This window comes from Mesoplodon densirostris, chromosome 6 (genome assembly GCF_025265405.1).
Source record: "Mesoplodon densirostris isolate mMesDen1 chromosome 6, mMesDen1 primary haplotype, whole genome shotgun sequence".
Classification (NCBI taxonomy): domain Eukaryota; kingdom Metazoa; phylum Chordata; class Mammalia; order Artiodactyla; family Ziphiidae; genus Mesoplodon; species Mesoplodon densirostris.
Window position 1 is genome coordinate 1,510,125 of NC_082666.1, and position 22,576 is coordinate 1,532,700.

At 68.0% G+C, this 22,576-nt stretch overlaps 1 protein-coding gene across 1 annotated transcript in view; it reads right to left on the reverse strand.

The window, feature by feature from the left end:
- Window positions 1-632: 632 nt before the first annotated feature.
- GPSM1 (G protein signaling modulator 1) overlaps window positions 633-22,576 on the reverse strand; it is a 30,949-nt gene continuing 9,005 nt past the window's right edge. Inside the window, 14 exon segments of the mRNA XM_060101982.1 lie at window positions 633-2,102; window positions 2,105-2,249; window positions 3,262-3,470; window positions 3,848-4,004; window positions 9,897-10,076; window positions 10,912-10,982; window positions 17,133-17,256; window positions 18,018-18,126; window positions 19,058-19,213; window positions 19,569-19,684; window positions 19,921-20,044; window positions 20,337-20,479; window positions 21,217-21,352; window positions 22,011-22,232. Coding sequence (XP_059957965.1) covers window positions 1,894-2,102; window positions 2,105-2,249; window positions 3,262-3,470; window positions 3,848-4,004; window positions 9,897-10,076; window positions 10,912-10,982; window positions 17,133-17,256; window positions 18,018-18,126; window positions 19,058-19,213; window positions 19,569-19,684; window positions 19,921-20,044; window positions 20,337-20,479; window positions 21,217-21,352; window positions 22,011-22,232 — 2,101 coding nt within the window. The 3' untranslated portion in view covers window positions 633-1,893.

The window sequence follows — 22,576 nt, forward strand, 5'->3', positions numbered from 1 at the left end:
CTCAGAGCCTTTAGCGTCCTGGCCTGGCTGTGAGCTGCTGAGAGGCACGGTGCCCCGCAGATATTTGCTGGCAGAGCGCCAGGCTTCCCGGAGCACTGAGAACTCTCCGGGGTGGGGGGTTGGGGGCTCCCCCCTTCCCCGTATGGGCCTTGTGCTCACCCACCCTCCCTTTTCTTCACCTCACCCGAGAGGCTGCAGGATGGCAGGCTCGGTAGGGAGGCCTGGGGTTCCCCGTGCCCCGCTCAGGGGCTGCCCCACACTGCACTGCACGCCTTCCAGCAGCCTCGTCTCGGCCCCAGAGCTCCTCTGGGAGGCGAGCGTGGGGCTCAGGGCTGAGGCGTGGGCTTTGGAGGACACTTGGGCTCCTACGCCAGCACCCTCACTGGCTGTGTGTCCCTGGGACTGCCGCTTCACCCCTCTGAGCCCTAGCCCCGCCCCCCCATAAATGCAGCAGGGACTGAGCCCATGTGTGGGGGTGGGCGGGAGCAGGGGCAACCTCGGGGTGGGGAGGAGGGCGCTGCTCCCCGGCCCCAGGCCCTTGGCACGGTAAAGGCTTGCTCACCCAGGTGAGGGAGTCACTGGGCCTCTGAAAGCACCAGCACCTCTGCCAGCCCTCATCCTGACACGACAGCTTTCGCTTGGCAGACTTTTATTTTTTTCGGGAAAAACAAGAACAAATGTACCTCTTGGGTTGGAAAGGACCCCTTGACAACATGGCAAACACACGTGTGAGCAATAAATACGCACGTACATTCGGGTGTGTGGGGCGGCCAAGCAGGAGCCTGTGCTCTGGCCTCTAACCCCACACCTGCCGCCCTAACCTCACCCTCCGGGGCCCCTCCGCCCAGAGCGCCCCGGGCTGTACCGAGGGGCGGGGGCCTGGCGGCCTCCCCACGCTCAGAGGGCGGGACCTGCGGCTGGGTGAGGCGCCACGCAAGAGGAGGGCTACCTGGGGGCCGTGGGGCTGCGGCTCGACCCAGGGACACTCCAGGAGAGCTGGAGGTGGGCCCTGCAGGAGGCGGGCTGAGACGGGGTCTGGGCGAGGGTGCCGGCCATGGTCTCCTGCCCAGTCCCGAGGGCCGACTCACCCCACGGGAGAAGGCGTGATGTCATCTCGCCCCGCGGTGGGGTTGAGGGCTGGGTGCTCACTACGGCCACAGAGCTGGAGCCCTCGCACCTGCCACCCACCCACCCTGGCATGGTCAGGGTGCAGACCCCTACCAGCTGGTATTCCCAGAACCGGGCCGGCTCAGTTCCTGGGCTCCTGGGCTTGGAGTTGAGGCATGTGGAGCTCACCCCCTTCCCCACCCGCCCTGCCGGCTCAGGACCACGTGCCTGGTGGGGCTGAGGACCCCACGTAGGGGGCACTGCCTCCACTGCCTGGTCAGGCTCCAACTTCCTGGGACTGGCCTCCTCCTCCTCCAGGCTGGGTAGGAGGGAGGGGAGAGGGGCTGGGAGGGGGCCCTCCCCAGGGGTGAGGCCAGACTGGGGTGAGCACAGCTGTGCTCACCACCCCTGGGGCCAGCTTCAGGAGGACAGAACCGCCCGTGCCGCTGGTGGCCCCAGAGAAGAGGCTTCAGAGACACCTTTGGGGGTTGGGGGTCAGCGGGGTTTTCACATTTGGCCGGGCGGGGAGCAGGGGGAGAGCGTAGGGGTCTGGACAGCACCGGGCTTTGGGGCCGACATGCGAAGGCCCGGCCTGGGGCAGGGGCGGGGCGGGGGCAGGGGCGGGGCGAGGGCAGGACTGGGCGGGGCAAGCCTGCAGGAAGCTGTGTACCGCGAGGGGCCGGCGCAGGACAGGAGTGGGCCCTGGCCCGAGCCTGCTGCCCTGGGGAGGGGATGGCACGGGGCCCGCGTGCCCAGCGTCCGGCTCAGTGAGAAGGGCTGTGTGGCTCAGAGCCTGCCCTCAGCTGTGGCCTCGGGAGGATTTGGCTTCGGGGGGGGGCGGTGCTGTGGGCATCCTGGACCTTTGTGAGCTCCCCCCGGCCGCCGCCCCGGTCCAGGAGCGGGGGTGGGGCGGGCCCGGCTGTGGGTGCGAGGCCTTAGCTGGCGCCGGGCTGGCACTGCTGCCGGGGCCCAGGGGGTCCGCCCACCTCCTGCTCTGGGCTCCCAGCGAGGTCCACCCGCTGCTCGTCCATCCGCTTGGCCTGGACCCTCTGGATGAGGCTGAAGAAGTCCTCGTCGGGCATGGTGGGGCCGCGGGGCAGCACGGCCGGCGGTGGGCAGCGCTGCTCGTCGATCCTGGAGGACTGGGCAGACATGGACACGCGGGTTGGCGGCCTCGCTTCCCCAGGCCTCGGAGGGCCCAGCCCAGCGCCTGGCCCGGTGCTCAGAGGCCCCGGGGACAACTCGGCGGCACTGCCAGCTCAGGAGGGCCTCCCTGGGAATCAGCTCCAGGGCACAGCTGGGAGCCCTGACCCCAAGAACGGCCTACCCGGCGGGCGAGCTGCTGGGGTGGCCTCCCAGGCCTGCTCCTAAGGCCGCCAGACCATGGTGTGTTCCCGAGCCCCAGGGACAGGGCGGGGCCGCAGCTCCCAGAGCTGGTTGTGCCAAGCCCGCCAGGGCCCCATCGGGTCAGGCGGCCGGGAGCCGGCGCAGCCTGTGGGGCGTGCGTGCGTGTGGGCGGGGGTTCTCGGCAGGGGCTGCTCTTGAGGCTCCTGGGACTCGCCCAGAGCTGCACTTTCCTCTCCTCTGTGGGAAGGAATGTCCCACCTGGAAACTTTCCAGCATCCTGCTTGGGGGGGCTATGAGGCTGCCCCCTCCCCAGCCACTTCCCTGAGGGTTTCCTGACCCTGAAACCCCACCTGCGGTTCTGCCCCGCCCAGACTGGTGGGTTGGCTGCACCCCATGGTGTCGGCCAGACCCCTCCTGCCCTCTGCACTCTGGGGGTGCCGCCTGGCCCTTGGGTTTCTCCATCCGGACGTGGAAGGCTGGAGGAATACCTGGTGGCGCACCGGCTCCAGGCTCCTGCGCTGTAGGGAGGGGCCCGCCTGAGGACGTCCTGGGGTGACCTACTCAGGGGGCCCAGGAGGAGGCCCGTGGGTCTGAGCACCCACAGGCACTCAGAGACACTGGCTGAGCCGGCACGGGGTCCAGTCCCACGTGACGCGCCCTGAGACGGAGGGCCCGGGGCCCAGGGCCCAGGCCGGCCTGCGTGCAGCCTCCCGGGGAGGGGCCCTGAACTAACCAGGGCCGAGGGGCCTGGGGGACAGGCGGGACGAGGGTGGCGGAGCCCCCGACCGCCCCAGGCTGCAGGCCCACCTGGCACTTGATGAGCATGTTGAAGAACTCGTCCCCCGGTTCCTGGGGGTCCCCATCACCACGCAGGTGGCCCAGATTGTTATGGGTGATACGCAGCCCGGGCAGGCTGCCCACGCTGGCCCGCTGGTCGTCCAGGCGGCGGCTCTGGGAGCTGGCAATGAGGTCGAAGAACTCCTCGGTCTGGGGGGAGGCCGTCAGCGAGGGCTGGGCTGCGGGGCACGGGGGGTCAGGCCCGGAGAGGCAGGGACCTAGCCCACAGTGCCCCCGGAGCCCCCAGCAGCCTCTCTGCCGACCCCAGACCCCAGCTGCTCTCAGCCACTCCTGCCGTGGGCCCGACGCCCGCCTTGAGGGCCTCCAGGGGGTGACGGAGGAGAGAGCCTGGCTTCCCACACCCGCTCCGAGACCGCTGCGCCCTGACACGGTGTGTTCCGGAGGGTGGGATGATTACACGTTTCCCGGGATGCAGCTTTGGGCAAGGCGGGGACGTGGGGCTCACGGTGACAGGGGGCACTTCGCAGCTGGTCCGCCCCGCCCTCAGAACACTGCAGCGGAGGGAGGGGACCGGCCCCGGCCCCCGCGGGCTCACCGATCCTCTCCTCCAGGGTGGGGGCAGCCGTGGCTTCAGCGGCCGCGGGCTGACCCTCCTCCAGGGGACAACGCTGGTCATCCATGCGGCTGCTCTGGAACTTGCTCAGCAGGTCAAAGAAGCACTCCTCGTCGGAGGATGGGGCCCGGGGGATGCTCTGGGGGGCGGGACGGGCAGTCAGTGCTGGCTCCGGGCCAGCCACAGGTGGCCCTGCTGTGCTCACCAGCCCCTCACAGACCCCCAGACACAGTTGAGTGGCTGCTCGGCTTGGGCCGAGGTCAGCACCCTCCTCTCCCCCCCCCCGCCCCTCCCGCTCCCAGCACCACCACCGCCTCCCCTTCTCTCCTCCCTGGTGCCCCCCAGGGGCCCCTACTGGGCACTTGTGTCAGCCGCCTGCAGTGAGTGCCACCGTGCCTGGGCACCTCTGGAGCCCCAGCACCCAGCACAGCACTCACCAGTGTCTGCTACACAGATAAACGAGTGAGTGACTAGGCCCTTGGCAGCTCGTTACGCACACGGCAAGGGGCTGGTGCCAGGGCCCTGGCAGCGGTGATGCTGCACCCAGAGGTGCCAGCAATGTCAGGTCATACCACCAAAGGCAAGGAGTCCGAACCGGGGGAGGTGAGGGCTTCTGTGTTCCCAGTCCCACCCCTTGTGGGGTTTGCACAGTTTTATAAGGTCCCCAGAGGATAGCAGTTGTGCGCGGGCCAGGCTAGAGAGACAGTGCTCTCATCCCCCAGCCCCTCCCTCCGCGTGCTGGCCGAGGGGGAGTGTGGTGGGCCAGGGTCTGCTCTGGGTGGCTGGGGAGAGCCAGGACGCCAGGCTGGGGGCCCTGGGTTGGTGGTTGGACCACAGGGGCTCTGGAAGATGCCCTCAGTGAGCATAAGTGTGCAGCCTGGGGGCTTCCCTGGTGGCGCAGTGGTTGAGAATCCGCCTGCCAGTGCAGGGGACGTGGGTTCGAGCCCTGGTCTGGGAAGATCCCACATGCCGCGGAGCAACAAAGCCCGTGCGCCACAACTACTGAGCCTGCGCTCTAGAGCCCGTGAGCCACAGCTGCTAAGCCCGCGTGCCACAACTACAGAAGCCCGCGTGCCTAGAGCCCGTGCTCCGCAACAAGAGAAGCCACCGCAGTGAGAAGCCCGCACACCGCAACGAAGAGTAGCCCCCGCTCGCTGCAACTAGAGAAAGCCCACGTGCAGCAACGAAGACCCAACGCAACCAAAAAAATAAAATAAAATAAATAAAATTTTTTTAAAAAGTTGCATTAAGTGTGCAGCCTGGGCAACGGGGAGGGCTGACCTTGGGCTAAGCCAGCTGACCCGCGCAAGTCCCACTGCTGGGTCAGAATGGGGGGAAGGGCCGCAGTTCTGAGGCAGTGGGTGGGGTAGGGTGAGACCAGGTTACTGGGTCAGGCTGAGTCCCAACTGGCAGGGTGGCCTCAGTTCACACCTCCACGGAGGGCGTGGTCTCTCAGGGGCTGCCCAAAGGGCAGGGCCAGAGCAGGCCCATCCCCCCGCGCCAGCCTCACCAGGCCTGGTCCAGGGCCCTGCGGGCTGATGGCTGGATGGAGTGGCTTCCAGAGGACACTTCGGGTGCTAACCGGCACCCCGCTCCCTCCCTCCTCGGAAGCTGGTGCCCCCTGCCCAGCCCTGCCCAGCCCTGGCCCGCGCATCTCTTGGCTGGCGGCCGCCTCGTCGCTCAGAGCCTGAACTGCGCGGCCCCCAGAGCTCCCGACAACCCATCACCAGCCCGTTTCACAGAGGAGACTGGGGCCCTGGAAGCTGGCCCAGCCTGGGCTCCCAGAGCACAGTGAGGGCTGCTTCGAGCTGGGCTCAGGCCATGGGGCAGTGAGGCGTCCGAAGGCCGGGAGGACCCGCTGGCCGACGTGGGCAGGGAGGGAGGGGCAGCCGAGCGGGTGGTCCCACCGACCTGTGCCGGCAGGTGACAGCTCGGAGGAGACCCCACTGGGCTCAGGCTCTTGGGTCTCACCTCCCCACCCCCTGCCTGGCCAGGGCAGGTCCAGAGCCAAGCCTGGAGCTGGGGGTTCAAAATCCACCCGAGAGCCCTGCTCTCCTGTGGTGCCCAGGAAACCTGGAGGGAGGGGAGAGCCGGTGCTGAGGGGCCCGTAGGGGCCTTGGCCAGGGGGCTGCACCTAGTCCGGGCCTCCTGGGGACCTGCAGGCCCGGCAGAGAGTGGCTGGGGACCAGCGTCAACCCATGAACTGGTGGGGTCGACGGACAGGTGCCTCCCCCAGGCGCTCGTGGGCTCTGCTCGCAGGCTGGGGGGCCCCTGGCTCCGCCAGGTGTGGGGTGAGCACAGCACCACCCCACTGCAGGGGCAGCTGTTGCTCCCGCCCCCAGCCCAGCATCTGGCCCCCGCTGGGGTCTCCCAGGTGAACCATGGGCCAGGTGAATGGAGCCAGGCCCCTCCCAGGAAAGGTGTGACCCGGAGGTCCCACTTCACTGGACGCATGTGTCCCCAGCACTCCTCCAGCCTCCCCTGGGCTGCAACTTGGGCTCAAGAGAGGCACCTGAAGGAGAGGGGGGTTTGCTGTAGGCCTCTCACGGCGCCATCACCACCGCGGCCAGGGCTGGCCTGAGGGCCCCGCCACGGTCGTCCAGACAAGCTCCCGAGGCGCTGCGCCAGAGCCATCCCAGCCTGAGACCTGGGACTGGCCCGGGGCCTGGCAGCTCTCGCCGTCCCTGAGCCCAGGGCCACCTGTGAAGGGTGGGCGCCCCCTCATGCAGGGCACTGCTGGCCTGGGACCACAGGCACAGGCGGAGGCCCACGTCCCTTGCTCAGGACACTGGCCTGAATCCCAGTAGGACACGGTCAAGGGACCTGGAGGCCACCCCACGCTCCCTCCCCCCTCCCCTGCCTGACTAGGGCTCCCTCCGCCCGAGGTCAGAACTCCCTGAGGCCCACTCCACCCCCAGCGCAGGGGCTTCAGCCCATCTTCTCCCCGGGAAGGCGGCGGCAGCCCTGGTCGCGCAAGCTCCCCCATCCTCCAGGCCCGGCTGTGTCCCCTCCAGCCGGCCTGGCCAGTTCCCCAGGGCTGCGGCTGCCCTGGCCCCCGAGCCGCCCAGGATGGGGACGTCCGAAGGCAGGTGAGTACGGATCAACACACAGGACTCACCCCCACTGAACTGGCCCGGGCGAGGCTGCTGGGAAGCTGACTGCTTGCCCGCCGGCTGGCCATCCACTCGCCCCGGCCCCCCAGGAGGAGCGCTCAAGTCCAGCTCCGACAGGCCGTGAGCCTCCAGCCGTGTTAGGGACCCCCCACTCACGTGGATCCGCAGCCCTGTCCGCCAGCAGCCAAGTGGATTTGGGTGCTGGGCCACGTGGAGCCCAGGCAGGACGCCAAGGCCCCTGTGCCACTGCCCTGCCTGCAGCGCCCGGTGCCGCCTCACCGCAGAGACCTACAGGCCCTCTTAGCTTGATGCTTAAATAGGACCCAGGGCGAGGGCCCCTCCCCATCCCCGCCCACCCGCGCCGGGCGCACACGCACGCACGCACACACACACACAATCTCCGTAAACACTCGGAGATGGATTTCCCTGAGCACAGAGCCTGTGGGCAGTCACAGCAGCAGGGTGAGGGGATGAAACCTGTCTGGGGAGCACTTCCTCTCTGAGAGCAGCCCCGGTCTCCTGCCCAGCCCGGAGAGGAGCCAGACGGATCGGTGTCCTTTACCATTCTGGGCCTCAATGGTCGCGTGGCCTGACACCCTCACCCCCTGCAGAGCCGCATCACCACACAGTAGCCCCCTTGGCTTCTGCCTGGCCCCAGACCAAAGCCCCTCGGCCGCAGTGCCCTCCCTGGCCTCCTGCTGCCGCCTGGGTGTCCCTTTCCTGCTCTGGGAGGTCATGGAGTCAGCGTCAGCCCGGCCCTGGAGCCAGCAGGAGCCGACCACCCGAGGCATCTGGGTAGTCCCGGCAAGGACACCAGAGGCCCCTCTTAGGGCCCTCTCTGTCCTGCTCCTTCTACAGTGGGCTCAGAGCTGCCGGCCCCTTCCATTACAGCCCTGGGGACACGGCCACCACCAGCAGCCCGGGACTGGCCCTCTGAGAACGCCTCCTATCGGGTGCCCGGGTGGGCACGGGGGCTCAACCTACCATCGGGGTTCAGGCCTCCAGCTGGGGCCAGGCTCAGAACCCTGTCGTAGGAACTTTCTCCAAAGATACCACCATGGCCCGAAACCTTGACGTGTTCTCTATGGGGGCCAACCTATGGGTGCCAGGAGCTGACCCTGAACTAGGAACCCCAGCCCTACCATTCCTAGCTGGACGCCCTCGAGCCATTTCCTTCGTACCCTGAGCCTCGGTTTCCCCCTTAGGGCTGCTGTAAACAAGGCACACGTGGCAAGCCCGAACCTTGACTGCCATCTATTTGGTAGAAGAGGTCCCGGAACTGCAGCTACAGGGACACTGCTGGGCCAGAACTCACAGATAGGACAGGCAAGGGGTCTCGCAGTGCTGGTCTCCGCCCGTGGCAGCCACAGTGCGTCTGGGGGGCCTGGCTCACCTCCCCGGGCCCCACCTCTGGGGCCCAAGGCTCTGAGGCCCCCAGATGGGAGGGTGGGGTGTACGGCTTTGCCTCGGTTGCCTCTTTGGGAAGACTTCCAAAACAGCCCTCGTGCGGGGTGGCTGGTGTGACTTAGGGATGCGAGAGAATCAGAAAGACAAGTCTCTCCTTGCGCTCCCTGCTGCAGGGCGGGGTGTGTGGGGGCCTAGGCAGCCGGGGTGCAGGCGCTGCACCCCTCGCTCGGCCCCCGTTTCACAGCATGAACAACGGGCTGTGGGTATGCACGCCGCCGTCACCTGCTAAGTATGGTCTTGGGTGAAGCTGGGCGGTGGGGACCATGAGCACAGGCCAGGCCTCTGCTCGACCCTGGGCAGGCCTTTCTTACTCCAGAGCCCGCTGTGGCTCCCCAGTGCCCTGGCAGGGGTCCTTCCCTGCCCAGGCCTTCTCTGGCTGGGCCGACTCCAAGACTCTCCCTGACCTTTGGGGCCGGCCCAGCCCTGCTCCCCATGCCCGGCCCCAGGACAAGTTCTCGGGCCCTCAGACCACACCCAGCCACCCTCCTCAGATCCCGCAGCCCCCGCTGTGCTGGTGGCAACACCCTTGCACTGCCTGGGCCCTTGCACTGCCTGGGTTCGGGGTCGGGGCCTCCTGCCCCAAGCAGGGATCCCGTCCCCCTCCCCAGGCCCCTGTGCCCTCCCCCGCTCACCCCACTCCCCGGACACAGACTCTGGCCATCCTCTGACCCATCCAGTGGGGCTGGGGTCAAATGGGGTCAGCGGAGGCTGCCCCAGGCTCACGGGAAGACAGGTGCAAAGCAGCCATCTGGGGCTAAGAATACCCAGCATGGCACCCACGCCCCTCAAAGGCGGGGAAGGTGCTGATTAAACCCTTGGAGGAAACTATTTTTAAACTAATTCTTGGAGGCTTGGACGCAGGTGTTCTGTGCATGGGGGGCTCCAGGCTGACCTCTGAACCTGGGCGTGGCCGGACATGTGCCCCTCTGTGCCCACCCTGTACCTGACCTGCCCCTGAGAGCCTGGAGAAACCAGCCAGGCTCCTGGGCACAGAGCGACACCTGCCAGGCAGCAAGAGACCCGTCCGGCTACTCGATCACTAGTGCACCCACCCCTCAACCGTCCATCCCCACCCATCTGTCCACCAGACCCCGTCTGTCTGTCTACCCCTGTACACTGTGTCCCCAGGACGAGGCTGCTGGCTGGGCCTGAGGACCTGAGCTGCAGCCCCCAAGCTGTCCTGCAGACCCTGCCTAGGCTGCCTGTTGCCCACCCCCCCTCCAACATGAGGCCTCCCGTCCGGCTGATGAGTAAACCCTCTCCCTGCCCGGGGTGCCCCGGGCTTTCAGCAGGCCCTGTGCCCACCAGGTCCCAGGGGACAGCACAGGGCCATGACCTCAGCTCCCTGTAGAGGCCCGGTCCGGCCTCCAGGTGGGCTGTGCAGGATGCTGTGGAGGGTGGGCAGTGGAGCCCCTCGCGGCTCCCTGTGGCCCCCGGGAGAAGTCGCCTACCGTGCGAGATACCTGCAGCCGGACGTCCGCGCTGTCCAGGGGGGAGCGGCTCCCCTCCCGCGGCCTCCTCTCAGCGACGTCCGGCCCTTCCTGGGACTTCCTGCTCCTCACGGGGAGGGGGAGCAAGTCCCTGCCCGGCCCCCGCCAGTCCCCCGCGTGGTGGCTGTCTCCATTCTGCTCCTGGGGAGGCGGAGGACGGCCGGGCGTGGGAGGGGGCCGGGCCGCCAGCGCTCCCCAGCCCAGGACCCCAGGAGGGGCTGAGCACATGCAGGCAGCCCCGTTTCACTGACCCACACGGAGGTGCTCAGGGGCCCGAGGAAGAGGGAGCTGCCGGCAGCCTGGGGGCGGGAAGAGGCGGGGCGGGGACTGGGGGGGCTCTGACCACCCCGAACGTCCACCTGCCCACACTGAGCGATGGGTGACCGTGGGCGGCCCTGAGCCTTGTCCCCACAGTGGGTCCCCGTGGCTGTCCACAACTGAGCCCAGTGTACACTGAAGGGACTGGAGGCTCCGAGAGGTCAGGCCACTGCTCCTGGGCCGCACAGCACCCACCCCGGCAGGCACAGAGCGGCCCCAGGGCCCCCAAACCTGTTTGGGGTTTGTCAAGCCCCCGCTGCCCCACCCGTAACGGCCCTGCTTCCCCCTGGAGCAGAGTCCGAGGGAGGAGGGAGCAGACAGGAATGGGGACCGGCCAGGACACGGGGGGCCGACGTGTCAGGAGCCGGGGCCGGGGGGGCGGGACCACGCTGAGAGGGAAGGGAGCAGCCACCGGCGCTGCGGGGTCTCCTGGGGCTCCCTCTGGGCACGTGGCCCGCCCAGGGTCCTGGGCCGCACGGGGCACATCTGGCAGGGACGTGACGCAGACAGGAACCCCGGTGGGTGCTGGGAGCTCAGCAAACACCGCGCCGGCCTCAGTATCCCTCTGCCCACGCTCTGCTTCTAATTGGAGGCGGCTGTCGCTTGGCTGCCACCTGCCCCCACGTGCCCCCGGCCGCCCGCCCCGAGCCCCACTCACCCGCTCCAGCGGGAGCCTCAGCAGGTCCCAGGTTTCCGCGCTCAGCCTCTGTGTCCTCTTGGGCCTGGCCCCTGCAAGGCAGCAGGCCCGGTCAGCCGGCACCGACCCCGGGCCTCGAGGGTCACGAGCTTCCCACCTCCCAGCCCACGTGGGGGCCAACGCGGCCTCTGCACGACCGCCGCACCCCCGGCTGGACAAGCACGCAGGCGTCCAGGTGGGGCTGACCGCGCAGGGGTCAGGTGGGGTCTGGCTTCCGTGCCCTGCCCCCCTTAGCTCCAGTTCCCGAGTTCGGGGCCCGGCTCGTCCCCGCTCGCCGTCGCTTCCACTGTCCCTCTCCTCGGACACTCTTCCTGCGTCTCCACAGCCACGGGCCTCAGCCTTGGCTCCACTGCTCCCACACCCTGTGCCTGCCCACCCCCACCCCGCCCACACCGGGGCAGCCCAGGTCCTCGGGGGTGGGGGGGCAGGCTGAGTGAACTCTCCCGAGGGCTGGGCCTGGCGAGGCCAGGAAGCACGGTGGGCAAAGTGACCGAGGCCTCCGGCGCCAGTGGACACCCTGGGGGCCGCGTCTCGGCACCACTGGCCTTGGACCGGTCACCCACCCTGCGGAGCTCAGCCCCCTCCACGCCCACCACCCCCGCCCCCGTCAGATGGTGCCGGCGGACACACTGCCCACAGCGCAGGGGGTCTGGAAAGCATCTCATGGCCCCTGGCGCGTCTCGGGCGCCCAGCGAGCTGCGGCCGTGGATGCAACGGTTCGCTCTCCATCCCCACCGCCAGCACCCACCGCCCGCGGCTCCGATCGTGAAGCTAAGCTGCTCTGTGGACGCCCGCGGTGCAGCGTGGGGAGCTGGACCCAGAGCCCGCCCTGTCCAGCCCCTCACTGCGGCCAGGTGCACACGCCACAGCGAGCAGCCTCGAGGGGTGGGTGGGGAGCCCTCCACCCGGCCCCCGACCCCAAGCCTGGCCTGGGTTCTGGGCCCACACCCATTGTCTGGGACACGGTCCCCAGAAGGGAGCCGGCTCTGGCGCTCAGGCATTCAGACCGGCCCAAAGCAAACATCCAGAGCCTCACGAGAACTAGCTGGGCAGGTGGCCTGGGGCGGCTGGCGAGGGCGGCCGTGCCCTCCTCCCTGTCCTGGCCCCCGGCCCTGAGGAAGCCACACGCCGTCCCCCTGCCCTCCTAAGGCCGAGAAACGTGCCAGTCTGAGGTGGGGACGCACTGATCCTCGGAGGGGCGTCGGCTGTCCCAGGAGCTGGGGAGGAGTGGCCACAGCGGCCCGACCAGGTGGCAGCCAGGCAGCTCCTGGAAGCGTTCCCCCAGGACCGGGCCAGCTGACGGCCCCCTGTCCCCACTGGTTGGCCGTGGTGGTCGTGCAGGCCTGCCATTGCCCACCCCCCTCCCCCTTCCCCGAAGAAAACAGCCCCCGGCTGGCAGGCTTCTGCCAGGCCCCGAGCCAGAGGGGCGCAGCCTCGGGGCACACGGCCCACCCACAGGTGAAGGAGAGGAGAAGAGGGGCGTCGGGTTGGGTCCCCCCGCCCACCCCCAGCGGCACGAGGAAGGCAGCTCTGAGGAGGAAACGAAGGAACTGGCCCTGAACCAAAGGACTGGGGACCCCACGCCTGGCGGCCCTTACCCCACCCCACCCCCGGCCTGCAACAGCCCTGCTCCGTCTCCTGCCGCCCCAGCGAGGGGCCCCACTCGCTGCCCGACCCTGTCCGCTGGGCCCCGGCCCCGCACAGCTGCTCCTGCCCCGCCTGGCCCTCCACCATGAAAGGTCCCTCTTAGATGCAGCCCACGCCCGGCTCCAGGGCGGGTCCCTAACGGCCCATGTGGACAGCGGGCGGAAGGCCCTCCAGGCCGGGCTAAATGCGTCCTCTGTCTGGAGAGCGCGTTCCGAACCCAGCGCTTCCAGCGGTCCCTGAGCTGAGCCCGCCCTGACTGGGGGCATTCAGGAACCACTGGCTGGCTTCCTGCCCCGCCCGCCCAGAATCAGGCCTGGAAACTTCCCGAGGACTGCGCACCACGCCTGGCCTGTGCGGCACCTCGTCGTCCTCTGTCCCCACCACCCACTGGTTTCCAGCTGCCCGGCCTGGTGCTCCCGGCCTCCTACCTCATGTCCACTCCCTACTCCTGGCGGCTCCACCTTCAGGGCCGACCCAGAATCCGAGCCCCCGAGCCCCATTGCCTCCCTGCCCAGCCTTGCCCTGTGGTGCCCTCTCCATGCAGGGGCCAGAGAGATGCCCCAAGGATCTGGGTTAGATCTTCCTCTGCTGCTGGACCTGCAAGGGCCCCGCTGCTGTGAGGGTGGGGCTTACACAAGGGCCCAGGGCTCCTCCCCGGCGGGGTCCCTCCTGCCTCAGGCTGTTCCCTCCACTAGGACTGCAGCTCCTTCTCAGGCTCAGGGCTCCCTCTCTCCACTCCTTCAAGTCTTCACTCAAACGTCTCTTATAGATGAATATTCTGCATCCTCCCAGATTTCATTTGTCGAAGCCCCAAACCCCAATGTGATGGTACAGCAGGTGGGGCCTGGGGATATGATTAGGGTTGGCTGAGGTCATGAGGGTGGGGCCCTCACAATGGGATCAGTGCCCACACGAGGAGCCCAGAGAGCTCCTTCGCTCTCTTCCCCCCACACCCCACCCACCCCATCTGTAAACCAAGAGGCCCTCACAGAACCCCGCCATGCTGGCACCCCGCTCTGGAACATCCAGCCCCCAGAACTGTGAGAAATAAACGTCCATGGTTTAAGCCGCCCAGTCTGTGGGGTTTTGTTATGGGGCTCGAGCTGCCACCTGCTGCTGTATTTTTGGCTACACCCTGCCCCACCCAACTTTCCTAACCAGCCCCCAGAGCACCTGTAACATGTGATTCTCTTTCCGCACATTTATCATTTATCACTGCTGTGGCCCTAGAGCTCGGACAGGGCTTAACATACAATAGGTGCTTTAAGGAATGAGTAGCTAGAGTTTACTGAGTGCCTACCGTGTAAGGCCCCATGGGCAGTTTCATGCGCTGTCCCCTCCGGGCCATTGCCAGCATAAGAGGTCCTAGCCATCCTCCCAGGACTTTGGACACAGGGGCTCAAGAGAGGGTGACCACCTGGCCAAGGCCACAGAGCCCAGAGGGGTAGAGCCAGGTCAGGACAGGGGGAGTTGGGGCCGTAGGCGTGCCTGCACAGGGCAGGTGTTACAGCAAGTCAGGCTCACCTGGAGAGCCCAAGAGGGTCCAGCTGAGAGTGGACGGAGAAGAGTCAGACCTAAGGACAGATGAGGGCCCCTGTGGCCCCATGGCCCTGATCTGCCCATCACAGGTGCCTGGCACGTGGCTGGGCTGCAGGCCACTTGCTGAGTGCACAGATGGACAATGACGTGTCTGCATCGTCAGCCCTCCTGGGGACATGAGCTGTGCCCCTGTCCCTGCCAGGTACTCTTCCCAAGATGACCAGTGGGCCTGCTTCCCAGATGGGGACATTGAGGCACAGCTAGGTCGCCGCTTGGTCTGCCAACCAGGACATGCGGAGCCAGGGCCAGAGCCCACAGCCTAAGCAGCCGCTCAGACATCACACCACGAACATCCCAACCTCCCAAGGTGGCTGGACGTGGTGTCCCGGGACTCCTGCTGCTCTGGGCCCAGGACGCCCTGAGCAGGGCACAGAGGGTGAAGGGACTGAGGAGCAGCCAAGTTGGGGAGGGCAGGGCAGTCCACACCCTGTAGGCAGGCAGAGGGACGTCCACCAGAGGGGACAAGCAGGCAGCCGCGTGGGGCTCAGCGCCAACTCCCCATCTTATGCGCGGACCGTGCTGCCGTGTCGAGGGGGCGCAGCGGGACCTCCATCCAGCATGGGCCCCCGCCCGGTGCCCTCCTGGGGTGGGCAGGGTGGGCACAGCAAGTACCCTGGGAGGACTGACCCTGACCCAGGCAGCAGTGGCAGGGAGGTGCCCCGCCCACCCAGACTCACCCTGGGACCTCTTAGCTGGGGTGGGGGCAGCGAGGGCCGTGAGGGTAACACATGGACTGAACCCAGCCAGGCTCTGGGTCCTCCAGCTGCAAAAAGTGCCAGCCACCCCCAGGCCCACGGCCCACCACAGGCCACACCTGTGACGCAAGGCCACGCCCACCACAATGGCCACACCCACCGGCTCCCTCCTGCCCCCCTGACCCAGCCCAGGGCCTCCCTCCTCCCCTGGAGATGCTCCTCTGCCAGGGCTGGTTAAGGGCCCTCTGGGGGCTCACTTGGCCCCCTTCGCCCCCCCCGCCCCCCCACTGCCAGGCTCTGGATATGCAACGCCCCCACCCCCGCACCCCAGGGAGAGTTTCCAGAAGACAGGCACCCGGCTTTCTAGAAACCGGGCCGGCCCACCACCCGCGCTCAGTACGCCCCGAAAGAACGAGTGAACGAACGGATGAAGGAATGATGCCGTCCCTGCAGAAAGCCCTGCCGTGGCCCGCACCACAGGCCCTGCCCGTCCGGGCTCACCCGATCGGGGGTCTCCTCCGAGCAGGGCTCTTCTCCAGGGCCGCCTAGACTCAGGGCGCTGGCCCACCTCCAGCAGCTGCATCCCAGGGCCGGGGCCCCCAGACCTGCCTCCACGGGCCTCGGTAGGCCGTCCCGGCCACCGTCCTCCCAGGAGGATGGCCTCTTCCCAGCGGCTGCTGGCGGCCCGGGGCCGGCAGCCTGGTGGGAGGAGGCTTCCCGGGGCCCCGGCTGGGAAGGGTCTGGGCCCGGGGCAGAGCAGAAGAGGCGGCGTGGGGAGGACAGAAGCTGCCTTGTTCCCGCGCCCACCCTGTGCCCCCCTTTCCTCAGCTCAGAGAAGAAGGAAAACACCAGGAGAGCCCGGGGCTGGGCAGCGCCTCCGCGGGAGGCTTTCCAGACGTCGGGCTCAGCCCTGCCCCCACCTGCCGCTGGGGTTCCCAGAGGGTGGCCTGGTAGGGCCAGGCGTGCCAGGGACTCTGGGCGGAGCTGCCCACCCTCAGAAAACCCCGGCCCAAAGGGCAGACACTGGCCTGCACGTGCCGGGGGGCGTGGGGAGCGAAGGCGGCCACACCCCACCCCATCCCCACCGGCTACAGCACCCCCAAAACAAGGGTGGCTGAGGGTCCCGGCAGCCCATTTCCTCCCTTCCGTCTCAGCCTCTGAGCGAGGGTGACGGGTGCCCCCACCTTCCAGGACAGGCCATTGTCCCAAACCCAAGAGCGTTACAGCACAGAACCCCGGAGACCTGACACCACAGTCGGATGGCTTCCCAGCCTCGTCCTGGGCGGGCCTGGAGGCTTTGGAGGCTGGGGAAGGTGGGCGACCCGGGAACACAGCCATGAGGGGCCTGGGGCTGGACTCTCCGAGAACTCGGGAACCATGGGTTGGGGACTGTGTGGGCTGGGAGGGAGGGGCAGCTACCTACCCGCCCAGGGCCTGCCCCGTACCCACCGGCAGCGCGGGAGGCCAGCTCAGGGCGGCCCCCTGCCCCAGCGCCCGTGTTTATTGATCTATTCGCTTGGCGGCGAACGTTCCGTCCTTGTGTGGGTAGCATCACTGACCTGCACAGGGCGACCGGCAGCCCGTGAACGAGGTCGTTACAGCAGCCGTGGCTCTTCTGCGGGCCTCCGCTGAAGAGTACCCGGCTCACGGCTCCCTCGGCCTCTGGCTGACTTGGCTTCTCCCTCCTGCCAGCAGCCCCCTCCCACTGCATCCCTACAAGAAGCCCTCCCCCAGGCCCAGCCCCCAGCCTGGAGGGGGGTCGTCAGCCCCAGAGGAGTGGGGTGGCTAGGGAGGGGCCCCCTCCACCTCGTGCCTGAGAAACCTGGGGGGCTCAGGGCAACGACCCCAGGGCCCCACTGCCCCAGAGACACGAAGGCCTGGCCTGATGCCCCTTTGCCCACGCCGTGTCCTACGCCTTCCAGTCCCAGCATCCCAACTTGCCCCCAGCACCCTGTCACTTGCCCACCCCACCGTGAGCTCTGGAGTGAGCTGGCGATGGGGCTCAGATGCCGACACCCCCCAGGGGCTCGACACGCTATGAGGGACCTCCTCCCTTGGCTGGCAGCTCTGTTCAATATTCTCCTGTTTGAGGGCGGAGCCCACTGGGCCCCAGCGTAAGCCAGCACCCCCTCTACCCTGGCAGCCCTCCTGCCACCCCCCTGCCCTCTCAGGCCCCTGCATCTCAGGCTGAGGTCTGAGCCCGCGGGAGAGCGGGACCCCACGCCCAGCCCAGGAGCTCACCTTGGGCCTCGTAGCCGGCCAGGTCTGGCTTCTCCGCGGCTGCCGGGCTGGACAGCCGGCCCAGCGCCAGCTGCAGCTGTGCCACGTTCATGCGGGCCGTGAGCTCCCCACTGCGGTCCCCGATCTGCAGCCGGGCAGGGCCAGGTCAGGGGCTGCGAGGCCCCCTGTGGACTCCCACGGGGCAGTCACGGCCCCAGGTCTCCAAGGGCACTAGGCCCGCTACGCCCCAGAGGTGGAGTCTGGCAGGGGTCCCGGGGGGGTAGCCTCATGTGCCCCTGACAGACCCCCTCACACCCCAGCCCGGCCGTGCCACGTGGGGCCCTCCCCTGGGCAGTCAGCCTGCACCTTTCTCAGCTCCGTGCCAGCCAGGATCCCGGCGGGGACCCTCGCTGCAGGGAGGCCACGTGCTTACCCAGGAGCAAAGCCATGGGAAAGGAGGGTGGGGGGGAATCCCCACGTGGAGTTCCAGGGCCCCTGCCTGTGCTCAGAGGGGCGCAGGGGCCGGTCCCACTGGCGCCCCAGGTCGGGGGCTTTCCAAGTCAGGACCTCCCCTGACCCGAGTTCTCCTCCCCACCTCCGCCGGGACACCTAAGGGCCTTGCCCGCCTGTGGACTTGAGGCTGTGGCGGGTCTGGGGAGCACTGGGAAGGGAGGTGACCTGGCTCTGCCGCTGGGGCTGCTTCCCAGAGGTGGGTCGGGGCTGAGGAGGGAACCGGCCGGGAGCCGGGGAGCCGGGGCTCACCCGCGCCGACCCTGTAGTGCCCAGTCGTGGGCTGCCCTGACCCCAGCAGGAGGATCCTGGGTGGACAGGCCCACCAGGGATGGGGGGCTCCAATGCTGGCGAAGGCCAGGGTTGGGGGCTGAGGGGAGGGCAGGTCCGGCTCACCTCCTGGGAGATCTCCAGGTGCTTCTTGGCGAAGGTCAGGGCCTGTGCGGGACTCCCCATGGATACGTAGGCGTTCCCCAGGCTCCAGCATGCCCGGCCCTCACCCACTCTGCCGGGGAGGGAAACTGAGTCCACGTCTGCACCCCAGACCTGCCAGCCTGCCCACTAGTCCAGCCGTCCCAAGATCCCAGCCTCCGGGTGGTCAGGCCCATCACGAACTGGGGATGGGGGTGGGGTGGGGTGCTCCGTGGGTGGTCCAGGGTCCCTGGCGTGGCCTTGATTGCCCCCTAGTGGCCGGTGAGGCTCTCATCCCTGTGGCTCCCTGAGCAGCAGTGACCTCATTCCCTTGATCATAAATTTTTAAATGAAGTTATAAATAATGTACCATAAAGTTAACCACTGTGAAGCACACAATTCAGTGGCTCTGCGTACGTTTACCATCTATGGCCATCGCCTCTATCTCGTTCCAAAACATCACCACCCAAAAGAAAAACTGCAGGCCACTTTAAGCCTCCCGGCACAGCAGCTTTCTAGAAGACCCCTCCTCTCCACCACCCATGAGGGGCCCTGGCCTGCAGCTCTGAACCCTCTTGCTGCCTCTGCCGCCCCCAGACCTGCGTGCATGGCTGTGTGTTTAGGGGTCTTCGGTCAGGCAGTCTGTCTCTCTGTAGAGACTGCCGTTTACACGGACGTGGAGAGAGGGGGGCATGGGGGTGTTCAAGGGGGCAACGGGGCAGGCACTGGGGCACAGCCCCCCAACCAGCGTGCGCCAGGGGTCACCGCGAGCAGCCGGCCCAGCGTCCACTGGTCTCACCCAGTCCCACTCAGTGGGCGGCGTGGCCAGCTGATGGAGGAGGCTGGGCCCAGGCGGGGCCGCCTTGAGCAGGGTCCCTTGGTGGTCAGTGGCAGAGCAGGGCCTCAGACCCAGGCCGGCGAGTCTAGGCCGCTGTCATCAGCTTGTTACTCAGCCCAGGGGCCTGAAGGGGCGAGCGGGGGCCCCCGGTGTGGGCCTGGGCAGCACGCGTCCCTGCCGCACGCACCTGTCGGCCAGCTCCTGGGCGATGAGCAGGTGCCGCAGGTGGTACTCGGCGGCGCGCTCGTAGTCCTGCAGCAGCGTGTACGTGTTGCCCAGGCTGTAGCAGGCCTGCGCCTCCACCGCCTGGTCCTTGAGCTGCCGGGACAGCTGCAGAGTCTTCCTGTGAGGGCGGGGGGTCACCCCCAGGAAGGAAGATTCCAGTATTCCCCTCCACAGGGGTTAGGGCACAGCTCATGCTCCCCCAACGCCCCTTACCAAGGGCTACGTTGGGGGCGGTGGGGAAGCAGCCCTTTGGTCCCAAGGCCTCCAGCCCCAGGACCCCACTGGGGGTCTCTCTGGGCTCCATCGGTCGCCCTTCCAGGGTGGCATGGAACCCCCCGCATGGCCCCTGGGGAGGCTGGGAGGCGCAGAGCTTGAGGTGGGCGCCTCCTTGGCCTGGGGTCCAGGCTCCCTCACCCTCCTAGGGCCCACCCTCTCCCTGGCTGGGCGGTGGGGGTGGGAGGGGCGCTGCCTACTTGTAGTACTCGGCGGCCACGTCGAAGCGCCCCAGGAAGATGTGGGCGTTCCCCAGGTTGCTGTAGGCCCTCCTCTCTGCCGCCTTGTCTCCAAATTCCTTAGCAATGGCCAGGCGCTGAGGACACGGACACAAGGCCCAGGTGGTCACGGAGCAGCCCGGGATCCGATGCAGATGGCAGGTGCCCCGCCCGCCCCCTGCCCAGCACGGCCAGCCTGATGTCCGTGTGCCCAGAGGGGCAGCCCTGGGAGCCCCGGGACCAAGCCCAGACGAAGCGAGGGGGCTGGTGGGGTGCCCCGGCCGCCTGGCTCCGACCCTACGTCGGGGCCACCCCGTCGCTGCCACCCGCTCACCTCCTTGTGGAAGGTCGTGGCCTCCGTGAAGCTCCCCAGCAGGTAGTGGGTGTTGCCCAGGTTACCACAGGCCCTGCCTTGGGCTGCCCGGTCGCCCAGCTCCTTCACCAGGGACAGGTTCCTCCTGGGGGCCGAGCCTCTCTGAGCTGTGTCCCTCCCAGCGACCCACCCACCCAGGCTAGAAGATGCGGAGCGGGTGGCCTCCACACAGCCCCTCCCAGGGTCGTGCCCCCAGATGAGGGCGGCTCTGCACGGTCTGAGCACCAAGGCTCGGGTCAGCCTCCGCCCCGCCCCCGACTCTGGTTTTCAGGTGCAGCCTGTGCCGGCCAGGCCGAGGACGGGGCAGGTGGGGGTGAGGAGGGAGCCCACCCAGGTCCCCGCGTGTGTGGAGCGCGGGGACAATCCCGCCTGCTCACTCGTAGAACTCAGAGGCCCGGCGCAGCGTCTCGCGGACGGCAGGCGGCAGGTGCCCAGGGTCCTGTGCTGCGTTCCAGGACAGCTGCTTGCCCTTGGCGTGGTACACGTTGCCAATGTTGTAAAGTGCCCTCGCCTCCCCGACCTGTGGGTGACACTGAGGTTGGTGGGGGTAGCGGGGGGCGTCTCCAAGGCCACAGCCTCCGAGGAGCCGGCCGCTCAGGCCCTGTGCGCACAGAGCTGGTGTTCCCATCGTCTGGTCCACGGTCCCCGCTGTTCCTCAGGCCCCGAAGGCAAGGGCCTGGGGGGTGGCGGCACCAAGTCTAGACACTAAGGTAGGGGTCACGGGGAGGGAGAGACCTGTCCCCACCCCTCCCGGTCACCCCTCTCTGACACCCAAGGGTCAGGGCTCTCTCTGCCTCTGCTCAACCACCTCCGAAGGTGGCCTGGGGCGAGTCAGTCACCTCTCAGCCGCAGTTTCCTCGTCCATACAGGGGCAGGGATGCTTATCCCACAGGGCCACGGGGGGAGGACACAGAGCAGGGCCGTCAAGGGTCCAGCAGAGCCGGACCCACCGTCGCTCGAACGATGCTGCTTCTCCAGCCAGGGTCCTTCCAGAGCCGGCCCCCACCCCCATCTCCCTCTGGCCCCAGGAGCGACTGGGGGTGTTGGTGGCTTCAGGGGGGAGGTCGGGGAGAGGGGAGCTGACATGGACGATGGGAGCCCGGGCCTCAGCCCCACAGCGTCGGTGTGAGCCAAAGTGCCCTCATTTCTGACGGGGACCGTCGTCCCACGGGGGGAGCACATGGGGCTGTGAGTGGTGTCACCTGCGGCTCCGATCCCAGACCCAGACAGGGCCACAGGTCAGGGGCTGCCGCCCACCTTGTCCCCCTGCTCCTGGGCGATGTCCAGGTGCCGCTGGCAGCAGACAATGGCCTCATCAAAGCGGCCCAGCACCTTGAGTGTGTTGCCCAGGTTCCCACTGGCCTTGGCCTCCCCCATGCGGTCACCGATGGTCCTGGAGGGCGGGAAAAAGGGAGGGGCTGGACCAAGGACGGGCGGGACCCTGAACCCAGCAGGGAGCCCTGGTGACGGTGGCAAGGGCCTGGGAGGACCGGGAGTCCCCGGACACTGGGATGACGCTGGGCCGGGGTCCCGCGGAGGGTGGGCCCAGCTCAGGACCACTTCTCTGCTAGGCCAGTCTGCGGGAAGGACTTGTGAAGACAGGCTTGGAGGCAGGAGAGTTGGGGGCCCGGCAGAGGCAATTAACCATGCAGCGTGTATTTGCTGCGTGCCTGCCGGCACCACACACTGGCTGGATGCTGAAACCAGGGCTCACCAGCTGGAGGGGAAGGGCCCTGTGGTCAGGGTGGTCGGAAGCTCCGCCCCCACCTGGGATATCTGGGGGCTGATGGGGTGGGGGGGCTCCTGCAGGCCTGAAGGAGCAAAAGAGGGGGCAGGGAACACGCAAGGGGAGGGCGTTCCAGGGAGGGGAAGTTCTGGAGGCCCAAGGAGCACGGAGACACTGGGAAATGGGGGGGCGGGGCCGGTCAGGTGGGGCTGAGTGGGTGGGGCCAGCAGGAGGACGTTGGTGGGTTCGTGGTGAGAGCGGGGCGGGGTGGGGGGGCCAGGGGCGGGACGACTCTGCACAGGGCAGGTGGGGCAGCCTGGCTCACCGAGCCAGCAACAGGTCATGCTTGTGGTACTCCAGAGCCCGGGCGTACTCCTTCAGGTAGAAGTAGGCGTTGCCCAGCTGGCTGTAGATGGCACTCAGCGTCTTCAGGTCCTCGGTGCCCACCTGCACAGCGGCCTCAAAGAAGGCCACGCCTGCCTTGAAGTCGCCAGCCTTGCACAGCCGCTCACCCTCCAGGGCCAGCTCCAGGCACGAGGCTTCCATCCTGGCCAAAGAGGAGGGGTCAGGGGTCTCAGCCTGGCCCCCACGCTCCATCCTGGGCGGAGAGGAGGAGTCAGGGGTCTCAGCCTGCCCCCCACGCTCCATCCTGGGCGGAGAGGAGGGGTCTCAGCCTGCCCCCCACGCTCCATCCTGGCCAAAGAGGAGGGGTCAGGGGTCTCAGCCTGCCCCCCACGCTCCATCCTGGGCGGAGAGGAGGGGTCTCAGCCTGCCCCCCACGCTCCATCCTGGGCGGAGAGGAGGGGTCTCAGCCTGCCCCCCACGCTCCATCCTGGGCGGAGAGGAGGGGTCAGGGGTCTCAGCCTGCCCCCCACGCTCCATCCTGGGCGG